The following is an 11,582-nucleotide window of genomic DNA, read 5'->3' on the forward strand; positions in this document are numbered from 1 at the left end:
GCTCTTTCATTCACATCTACCTATTTAACGTTGAACCTAACAATGCAATGGGTCTAAAACTTTCCCCCCATGGAATGGGTATATGCAGCCTCTGGCAACAAGCCAGGTTCAGCGTTCCTTCTCATTATCCCAGCATGTGAGCCTGTAAAGGCTGAATAGAGCAACAGGGAGCTATGCACCTGTTCTGTTAGATGCATAACTCATTCTCATTTTCATCTGTAAACTTCCAGCAATCTCCATATTTCCATATATATGTGTATACGCATACCTCTAATCCAAATAACCCACAAATAAGAGGGAAAATACTTTATGCAAATTAAATAGAAAAGTTCCTATGTCTGGAATGGCAGTTTTCCTGCCTCATCTTCCAAGGATGTGATTTCATGTTTAGAGTTCAGTCAATTTAACAGCTGTCAACAGGAACAGATCATGAAAACTAATGCTCCTGGTAAAAAGTAGTTCACTATGGGTTCTGAAGTCAGTACAACTGAAAAGGGGAGGGAAGTAGGAACACCCCTCTCAGTATAGCTGACTGATCAGCCTAGTTGTATCATAAAACTGCACCCTAGGACACTGCTGTTGATATGTCTTAACAAGGGTCACTTGCTAGAATGAGTGTTTAGCATTAAAGTGTTGAATTGCAAAAAGGCAAATTTAGCACTGATTGCAAACTGCAAAATCAGTTGCTGCATGTCCTGCCCATACAGTGTCAGTACCCTCGCAGTTGCCCTCAGGCCTGCTGACAATCACACTGCAGTTAAAGGGCATGTGGCTTCTTAGCAGAGTTATCAGTAAAATTCTTTCAGAGACTGAGCAGCTTCTATTTCCCCTCCCAGAAAGTTAGCTCAATCTACCTAAAAAGAGCAGTGTAAATACCATATTCAAATACAAGTCACAGTAGACTAAGTTTAAACAGATGGAAAGATTACAAAAGCAAAAAATACTTCTGTTCTAGAGAAAATTCCCAAGTTAGTTTAAACATAACTGCTGTGACAAGATAAGTGTAATTGTTTATGAGAGGCAGCTGTACTCAATGTTACAGAAGAGAAATTTACTCCCAATTGAGTTGCACAGTGGCAAGTCAATTCACTGCTTCACGACATAGTTCTCTACAAGATCAATTTTACTATTTACCAACCTCACACAGGATTTTGGAAACCTATTTTAATTTATTCATGCATTGCATATGCTCCAAGATCCTTGGATGGAAGCTGACAAAACTGTTCAAATCACAGTCATTGAAGAGAAGCACGTGGAAATGAGCTTGCCACCACAAGCCCAATTAACTGGCTTAGTCTTACAATGAAATCTGTGCTGGGGATACTCACTTGGCAAACTGCATTCACAAAGGGTTGTGGTGAATTTGCTTTACAAAATAATGCTTTAAAAATGGGAAAAGAAAAATAAAAATGAGCGAGTTCTGATAGACTGGAGTCAAGCAATCAAAAGACGGACAGTCTGACCACTAACTCCTTCATCTCAGTATTAAGCAACACAAACACGTACAAGGGTAATGTTTTAAGTTGCTCTTCCAGATTTCCAGATTTGTAATCAATCACATCATCCGCTCCAAGCTTTTTCACCAGTGTGCTGGCATCATGAGAACAAACTGCTGTCACGTGAGCACCCCAGGCCTTCACTAGCTAAAAACAAGTATAAAAAAAAGGAGAAGTCCAAAGATTAAAATTTAGTGAAACATTGAGAACAACTTAAAAAGCCAAAGTCTCATTATATTTATATAACAAATGAGGACCTTTAATAGGGAGTGAGAGACTGTGTTCCAGTACAGAATAATCTCTCACACATCCCACAGACAAAATAATGACTGGAATTTATCAATATTTAAGGTGGTTTTGGGGACAGAGGAGTTGGTAGGAAGATAAAAGGGTGGGTTTTTTATGCCACTTAAAGATACCAGGTCTCACAACAAATAAGGCTCCAAATGAAATACTCAGTTTGCCATCTGAATCTGCCAGCTAAATGTACATTAAGAGGTACTGTCCAAGTTGTCAATCTACAAAACTGTCACCAGATCAACCACTGAATATTTTTAAATATGCCCTTTAAGTATTTCATATATCTATCTTACTGTAAATAGGTTAAATACTAGTAACAAGAAAAAGAAGTAAGTCATCTCTGATTTACCACAGGGACAATATCAGGTTATCTTATACTCCAAAAGCTATAGCAAAGTAAAGGATTTTTGCTAGTTATTTCTCTCTATTGGCATTTCATTTTTTCATTCACACTAATATTTTTTACCTTTATTCCAGATTAATTAATGTAGTTTAACCAGGATTAATCAGTTACAAATTGCAACTAGTCAGTGGTTGGTCAGCCTTTTGTACTGAAGGTAGTCACCTGCTTTATCATGGATCAGGCAAACAGCATACCACAAAAACTTCTCCTGTAAGCCTCTTTAAAACCACTGTGTTTATGGCCTAGTAGCATGGAACGCAGTGATGCAATCACCCAACTGCTGTATTTTTTTCATGTTCTTGAGAGAAAGATGTTTCAGGATGAGACAACAGTGATTAGAATCAAAATACCCAAATTAACTGAGAGCATGAAAAGAGGATGTTCCACAACTAATGGATCAACAAAAGAGCATGTTGACTCTCCAAAATTTAGAGCTACTGGAATAGACAGACAAAAGGGCAGCAGGGCAAAGACAGTGAAGGAAAGTTAATCTAAGCCACTGCACATAAAAGCCTGGTGGCCTCCCACATCATTTGACCAGCTATAACAGTTGTAGTAGATGATACTCCATCAGTTTTTCTACTCATACACCAAGTTCTGTTTGTATTTATAGAGCAGAGCTGAGTGAAAGGTGATGAGAACAGGCTACATATTTCAAGTTACAACAATCAGAAACTTCCTGCACCCAAATTTTGAAATGCAGTCTTAGATACAATTCCTTTCTTTGAAAGTCCCCGCTTCCTACTTTAAATTAATACAATGTAACAGATGGAAAGCAATAAATCTGAAAATATTTCACTTTTGGAAATATTAATCAGCTTGATCAGACAGATTAATCAGTAGCTTGATATTTCTCTATTCCTTCTCTCAACTCCCTTCTGTTACTTTTTTTTCTCCACACTGAATCGTTTGAAGATGCATCCTGGGTATGCTGGTTTATATTACCTGTACAGCAAATGTACCAACTCCTCCTGAAGCTCCTAATATTAATACTCTGTAAGAGAAAATTAAAATGTATTAAACAGTTTTTTAAACAAACTCTACAGTAACTATGTATTCTAATGCTCCTTATACATCTCTGACACCAAACTACTTTAAGCAAAAGATTGTATTTGTCACTAAATGTTATTCAAGAGTGGTTAACTCTTCAGATAGCTGATAATGTGCCTTAACATTGCTGATCTTATGTCGTGTGCCAAAAGCATTATCTCAGCATAGCCAAAGAGACTTACTCAGATGTGCTTTCCACTAAATGCAAGCAGTGGAGCTGTCAGGCTATAACATTTATCACCCAAAACCCCTGTACCTGTCCTCACTTTCCCAAACATCATTGTTTAGTTTGGGACAAAGTCAGTTAAGAATGCTTTCTGTCTCCCAGACTCCGCTGTCCTATCTCCTAAGGAAAAAAATCTGATTCACCAACATTTTACACAAATTGGTCTCATCTAAGAGAAAAAATAGTTTAATATCACATTATTTAAGGAGACTGTGAACTTCAGAATATATGGAACATAATTTTCCCATACTGCATAATATTTCTCTAAAAGACAAAAATATAATGAAGTACCCTCACCATGAACAAGCTTGATTTCTATTAAATTATCTGTCTTTCTCTTTAGAAGAAAGGCAGTAGAATTTTTCTAGTTCATCTCAAAAAAAATTGTAAATGTCAGGTTGTGGAAACTGCCACACAAGCAAGAAAATGAAAAATTACCAAATTATTAGCAATTGAGAGTTCATTTTAACTGAATTTATCAGTCTAAATTAAAAAAAAAATTAATGCAAGTTTACTCATGTGAAGATCTTACTGCTAGCAGCCGAATCACTGTTCAAAAATTTCATCCAGATATTTTATTAAGTAACTAAACATTAGAAAATTGATTAGTAGAAAACCTTGTAGCTCAAGTTACAGACACTGCGAGGACTTTGGGCCTATTTGCTAATTCTAGGACAAAAGGAAGATTCAAGATGAAGTCCTGGCATAGGATTGGCAATCAAGTTTCTCACAACTTCTGTCTGCCAGGAAAATTTCAGAATCTTCAGAAGCTGGTTTAAAACATTCCTGTTTTAAATGTCAGTGTGCTGGATGTTGAATGAAATTGCTTTTTACAGTACAAAACTGTACTATACAATTTAGAGTCTCAGTTTACAAAAATTCTTTGAAGTAACCTAAGAGACTTGGCTTTGGTCACAGTATCCATTTTAAAATGCTTCCTCTTTTGTAACTGATCAGATTCTGTTCCCTCCTGTTTCACTGATCCAAGCTGCAAAATTCAGATTAAGAATATGAAACCATAATGCCTGAAGCTTTTAAATCTGCCACAATGTACTTATCCACAGAACTAGGCTTCTAACAACAGATGCCTGAAGTAACATGCATATTTTTACTTTATTATACTTGAAAAGGCTCAAGGATGCTACACTCAAGATACTGGGTTAAGCCCATCTTTATCCTTAAAAACGACAGTCACAATTAAATCCTTTCAAAATAACCTTTATAAGTCACCCTTACAATTTTACTCCTTGCTTAAAAGGCATGTCTTCCACTACACATTTTGGGGAATGTTGTCATCTTAAAATGTACATTTTGCTCAAAAGATTTAGGTAACATTTTCAGTTTGGGGAGCTGCTTGGCTGGGACTTTTTTTTATTTTCCCCTTCAATAAAAGCCCTTAAGATTCTTCAGGTAGAAATACTTTCCAGATTCAGTTTGTTCCTATGTTACGGGGCTATTTTCTACCTCAGGAAATTTTCTACCTGCACTGCCTCAGGAAAACACAGAAAGGAGAAAAAATATCGTAGAAACTACCTGTTTTCACTGCAAAGGGAAGCTAGTAGTAAACTAATAGAGTATGTGTACAAGGGAACAAACTAACAAATCACTTAACCCTACAGAGATCAAAAGAACAAAATGAACATTCGCACCCCAGGGTTTCCTCCCTTCTGACAGAGACACAACATTCACCAAGTCCCATATGAGGGACTCTAGGAGTTCAACTGATCAGGAAGTCAGCAGATCTCTCCAGATAAGCATACCATGAGATGAGAGTTTCGCCCTTCTCCCTGGGCCCTGCTTGAAACTATGGTGTGATCAGAAACTAGCATCAGAGAGCCAGGACCTGTTTCAGCTGTGTGTCCCCTCCAGCAAAACACACATAGGGTGGGGAGTGGGTGTACAGATCAAGGACTAACATTTTCTCTGGATTATAAACAACTAACAATTTTCAGTGACTCAGGTACATGCAAAATAAAAATATATGTATTGAATAAATACATAAATTTTATATTGGCATAAAATTAATGTATTCATTGAATAAACATATCAACTTTATTTAGATATAAAATTAAATTTCATTTAATTATGCCAACAAAATGTCCCCAAGAGACTTATTCCTGGATCAAAAAGTGTTTACCTTATCAGGAATTTTTAAAACCTACACTCAATTTGTACTTCTCAACAGATAAAATGACAAAATAACATATAGACATGGAAAAAATATTTTCTTGGGGTATTATACCGTTCAAATTTTCATTGTAACAATATAAACCAGGAGTGTATGTTTAATAGCTTACAGTAAAACAATCCAGCATCTCTCCCCAGCATACTTAAAAGTATAAAATATTGCCTCTATATTTATAAAAAGATCTTTACTTAACAGTATATGCAAACTTTCAAGAACTTGTCAAACTGTAAGGTTTGTTTTTATCATGCATTCTGTGAATACAGCAAGTAAGATATTTAACAGCTAGTGTTGAAGAAGCTCTCCAGGTATTCACAGCAAACTTCAAAACAACAGAGTAATTTTGAACATTTAGTACAGTACGAACATTCACTTTTAGCTCGTACAAGAATATTGACATTAATTACAGTCATAGAGAATAAAAGTTATGGAGAAACGAGTGGAATTACAGTGAAGCAGGAGGCTTCACAAACAGTGTGAGCACATTTCAGGTAACTTGTAAAAAAAAGATCTGTGAAAGCGTGTGCAGATCAGCAGAGATTCCTGTCAGATCAAAGTACAGTCAGACATTGGGCTGTTAGCAAGTACTTCTGGTTAGCCCACCCTTCCACCTTAAAAGAGGCAAAGAAAACAACACACACCAGCAGAAAAATCTCATCTTTTTAAGATGTCTTAACACTGCAATAAAGTATTAGTGAAGTCACTTTCATCAAGGAATACAGCTGCTCTGTCAAAATAAGACACACTCTTGGGTGTGCATACACCCTTCTACATAGCTATTTATATACACCTGCAGGAGACAAAAAGACCAACATAAAATCATGTATGTAGGTAAGTCCTTACCAAATATATTATTTAAAGGAATCAAGAAACATTGTATAAATTTTTGTATTTTTAAATTATTGTCTTGAGAGTTCAGGAATACAATTTTGCACAGCCCCTTCAATGCGCTTCATATATTTTCCTACAAGAAATTCTGCAGGGGGAAAAAGTACCATCACATAAGTAATTTGCTGCTAGTTTTACAGTTCAAAATGTCTAGGTAGGAATAATATTTTATAATTACAATAATTTTTTTCTGACAGAGTACTTAAATATTTATTTGGAGCATAAAAGTAAATATTAAATGTAAAGACACTTTATAAATACAATTTGAATTTTACTTTTAACAATCTGAACACTTACCTGAAGATTGGAAAGAAACTTTAAATAAGGCTAGCCTATCAACATATCTTTAGATTAATTCTACTTACATGTAAAAGTTAAGATAATAAAAAAAGTCTAAATACTGAAAAATAAAAAGTAAGGCAATGTTATCTAGAATTTTACTACTAGCTGGAAGTTAATTTCAGTGACGTCTCTTCGAAACTCCTTTAAATTTTGCAATTTAATTTTCTCAAAACATTGTTTATCTCTTGAACAAACAATTGCTCAGTATTTTCATGATGAAATTTACTGTGACATATCTTCTAAAGATGTGAGTGAAGAATTTCAGTAGATCTAGTGTTTTTTGCAATGTGTTGCGTTACAAAGTATCAGCCAAGATAAGAGGAGGGTCAGGCATCTAGACTCCTACTGCCCAATAATTACTTTATGACCTAAATTTTTGGTATAGCATAGTAAGTTTAATTATTATTTTTTCAACTCCAGTATTTTTACTTCTGCCCTTATTTCCATTCTGAAGGTCTTGCTATCTATTTACTCAAACATCTAAAGGTCAAAATAACTGCAAAGTTCAATTATCAGAAGAAAAATGGTATTTGCTCAAATCTTTCAATGCATTTTTCCTCATCTGCCACTGTCAGATTAAAAGGCTGATAAACAAAGCCAATTTTTCTCTTTGATTGGCTGTTTGTCTTGCATGTTCTCCTCTTCTTGTCTGCATTCCTGATTTCATCAAAGTTCTGGCCTGCAGGTCAAATAAGACTCGGTCACCTACTCATTTTCCTCTAAAATGCTGGAAAACCAGTCTGTTCCAAATGGTCCACGCATGCAGAAAGTGAGTGAACCATATCTCTGTGATTGAGAGGGCTTTTTGTGAGTTGCCAAATAACTGAGAGGATACTACATTTGGCTAACTGTCCCAACAGGACAGGCAAACAGAAAGGCAAAGTCCCTATAAATTTCTAGAGATAACATCCTTAAATTCTCTATATAGTCTGTACATTAGATATACATTGGATTATCATAGAATGGCCTGGGTTGGAAGGGACCTCAAAGATCATCTAGTTCCAAATCAACCCCCTGTTGTGGACAGGGACACCTTTCACTAGACCAGGTTGCCCAGAGCTCCATCCAACCTGGCCTTACACACTTCCATGAATGGGGCATCCACAACTTCTCTGGGCATTTCCTACCTTTATACAGTCACTACATAGAGGAAGTGAGCAGCAAGTGATTCAGTAAACACTTCAGTTATGGACCTCATCTGAGCCTCCCTTAAAGAAGCCTCTCTCAGCAGCTGGGTAGGTTGAACTAAACATCTTCAGGCATCGGTCTTTGTGAATGTCAGGGTGTAACAGTCTTCATCACTGCTGGACATGTCTTAGCAGCTCATCAATATAAAAACGAACAACTTTAATTTTAGCACCAAAATTATTCACTTACCTTTTCCCACTACAATTACTTTTGTTCAGTCCTCCTACTTGGTTAAGTGCAGACCATGCAGTGAGACCAACATATGGTAAGGCAGCAGCTTCTATGTGACTGAGACACTTTGGCTTAAAAGACACCTGAAATAAAATCATATGTAAGTCACACAGCAGATCCTATGAGGCACTGAAATACTTAAGCAAGCTTTACTGAATTGCAGATTGTGTACTGCACTTTTTCAACCATCTTCATAACTAGCTGGAGTACAAATGAATCCGAGCACTAAGAAATGAACAGTTACTTAGACACTCAAGAAGAAAAATGCCAGTCTTTACAACTTTGGGGGTTCGTCTGTTAGCCACAGTTTTTAAAGTTTACCTCGTTTCCACTAGCTACCACAAACTCTGACAGAGTGCCCTGTTTCCATGGAGGAATTGCTGCCCACACCTAAAACCAAACAGAAAACAAATATCAATTTTTTTAATTTTGCACACGATTGTATGTACACAGAAAAGCTTCCTTCCTTAAAAATATCTTTTTTCCAATTTGCAGAATGTCTTCATTGTTTATCAGAAACCAGTTTTAGCTTAACCATCACAAAACTGATGACTGTGTGACTGTACCACTGCACTACGTATAACACATAATTTTCCAAACCCCCCAAACTAGTCCCACACCAGGAAAGCCCAGATTATAGGGGTGGGGGTGGTGCAGAATCAGAATTTGCTATACTAAAACTGCTGAAATATGAAAGCAACCAATGAAGGTGAAAGCAAATAGTATTTGTGTCGGGACACGTGAAGTGGTTTTTGAGTTAAGCCAAAGTTCCTATCCTAAATTACTCATGAAAAAAACAACTAATCCCTTCCTGTCATAATTCTATCTTCAGTGAAAAAGGAAGCAACATTTTAAGTGTGCACTTAAAAATAAATAAATTCCACTCTTGCTACCAATGAAATGGGCCAAAAACTAAAAAACAGAAGGGTAATTAACTTGCAGAAGCAAGTCTCTGGAAGACCATATTTTTCAGACGAAAAAATGAAGGGAAGAAAGCATTCTAGGAATTTATTGCCAGATAGGCCTCCTTAAGAGTGCACCAATATTAAAGAAAATAAAGAGGAAAATGAAAGCTGAACATCTTATAGTATATTTTAACTATACATGTTAGAAAAAAAAAAAAAGAGATTGGTAGTACCACCTCATCTCCAGGTTTGAAATAAGACACACTCAGTCCACATTCCATAACAACACCAGAGACATCTCGACCAAGTGTTAGTGGAAATTCAGTCTCCTCGGTTTTGAGTTTCAGGGGATCTCGCTTCATATTTAAGGCGGTTGCACCATAACCACCTGCAAAACAGGAAATTAACCATGACATACCATACTGAGTTATCATTTATTAACTGGACAATTCCAATTAGAAAGCATTGTCGGTACAAAATGTGCCTCAATTCTGTTATAACTCAAGCATGCAAAAAATCTGCAATATTTTGTATTTTTACAGATTTAATAAATAAAGAGCAAACCTCATTCTGGCTTATTTATCCATAAGATGACTCTCCATTATAAAAATATTTAGCATGTGATAACACTGTCAGAAATTCTAAGTCCACTTAAAATACTGGAAATGTCCTATTTTCCAATAGCATCACACAGATAGAAATCTAAAAGAACTCCAAGCTTTCCATCTGTCTTTCCAAATAAAGTACTGTAAAAAGCAACATGAACATCATTGTAAAAAAATATTACAGCACATCTCCTAAGATGAGTAATCTGAACTTCTATTCAGTAAGTAACACATAAATGCTTTTAAGTCTCAGAATTACCCATCTAATAACTATGCTCAGCCTAAAAGAAGTCTGCATTGAGGCACATACACCCATTCAAGTATGTGGACAAGACTGCCTAGGTGGCCTATCATGATAGAAAGCGTCTTAATACTGAAAAGAGACAAAAACAAAAGCAGGCAGCCTGAAAGAAGGATGAAAACATAGTTTCTTTCAAACACTTTTATAACTGACTCAAAATACTACTTGCAGCCCCGCAGATAAAGTGGGTCATTTAACAGAAATCCTCAGGTAGCAAATGTCTCATAATGAAAGCCCCAACTATATACAAAGATTTTTTTGAATGCATTTATTAGAGACTCAAAACACAGATTACAGCTCTGTCAGCAGGCTTCCTAAAGATATATTTGCATATTCTACTGAATCTGATTTGATATGTAAGATCACTTCTCAACATGAAATATAAAGTATTCTACTACCACAACTTCCTTCTGTTTTGAACCTTGAAATTGTGGAAAAAAATCTGATTAAATGTTTCAAATACAAAGAGCTGGACAGGAAAAGATACAGATTTCCTGGGTGAGATGACAGCAAGTACTCAGTGCCAATTCAGGATGGGCATGGCAATATACAACAGGGGGACAGTAGTAGGTCACACATGTTGACTTGACCAACTTTGACCTTCAGCCTCATTCACCTCAAAGAGATAGGAAAATCCAGCTCCTCTCAGGGGGAACGCTGGATGGGCAAGTCTCCAGGCCAGGAGAGTAGCACCACCCAGACGGTGGGGAGAGGGGAAGAGACTTGGAGAGAAAATCCCACCATGGTTATGCTGCTGATAGAAGGATAATGGCTTGTGAGGCGCAAGCCTGCAGGGCACCGCAGCTGGTCACTCGATTAAAGCTTACCCCAGCAACACACACACACTCCCCTCAGTGGATTTTTGTATCATTCTTCACTAAGAACTTGAAAAGAACTTTTCGTACCGTCCTTCCCTGAGAACCTGACAAAAGTTAAGTTTCCAGGGGGCGGCGGTGTCCCACGGGGCTCGGGGCAACACGTGCTTTGAGGCAGCCCCTGGACACTGTCCAGACGGGCGTGTGCCGGGGAAGGACGGTGCTCAGGTACCACTCCGCGCGCCGGGGGCCATGGGAGCCGGGGGCCATGGGAGCCGCAGCCCCAGCACAGTCCCTGCCATCCCGGCAGCCCGGCCAAGAGCGCCCGGGGTCGGCACTTACTTCTCATGCTGAGGTCGATGGGGTTCAGGCTCGCAGCGTGAACCCTAATGATGACCTCGTTCGGGAAGTGTATGATGGGGAACACCATGTCCCTGGTGAAGCGCAGCACCTCGTTACTGCCGTACCGGTCTATGACCCAGCTGGGCATGGCGCTCCAAGCCCGCGGAGAGGCGCGGAGCCCACGAGCCCGCGGCCGCCTGCCCGCCCAGCGCAGCGCCCGCCAGCCCGCCGCTCCCCGCGACAGCATGGTCGGGGCAGCCGGGATGGGCCGCGGGACCGGCACCGGGACCGGGAGGCGCCTCTCC

General features: G+C 38.1%; 1 protein-coding gene across 6 annotated transcripts in view; it reads right to left on the minus strand.

The window, feature by feature from the left end:
- Positions 1 to 11,567, minus strand: part of RTN4IP1 (reticulon 4 interacting protein 1) — an 83,523-nt gene extending 71,956 nt beyond the window's left edge. For all 6 annotated transcript variants that reach the window (XR_005562970.1, XM_039379788.1, XM_039379789.1 and 3 more), the window contains exons 1-6: positions 11,278 to 11,567; positions 9,451 to 9,602; positions 8,631 to 8,699; positions 8,268 to 8,392; positions 3,145 to 3,193; positions 1,507 to 1,643 (exon numbers count right to left, since the gene is read on the minus strand). Coding sequence is in view for 5 of the 6 variants with exons in the window: in XM_039379788.1 (XP_039235722.1) it covers positions 1,507 to 1,643; positions 3,145 to 3,193; positions 8,268 to 8,392; positions 8,631 to 8,699; positions 9,451 to 9,602; positions 11,278 to 11,524 (779 nt within the window). In the remaining variant the exon portion in view is untranslated. The remainder of the gene's footprint in view (positions 1 to 1,506; positions 1,644 to 3,144; positions 3,194 to 8,267; positions 8,393 to 8,630; positions 8,700 to 9,450; positions 9,603 to 11,277) is intronic.
- Positions 11,568 to 11,582: the final 15 nt, after the last annotated feature.

The sequence above is a fragment of the Pipra filicauda genome, unplaced genomic scaffold (genome assembly GCF_003945595.2).
Source record: "Pipra filicauda isolate LSUMZ 115617 unplaced genomic scaffold, ASM394559v2 scaffold176_size3548034_pilon, whole genome shotgun sequence".
In the NCBI taxonomy this organism is placed as follows: Eukaryota; Metazoa; Chordata; class Aves; order Passeriformes; family Pipridae; genus Pipra; species Pipra filicauda.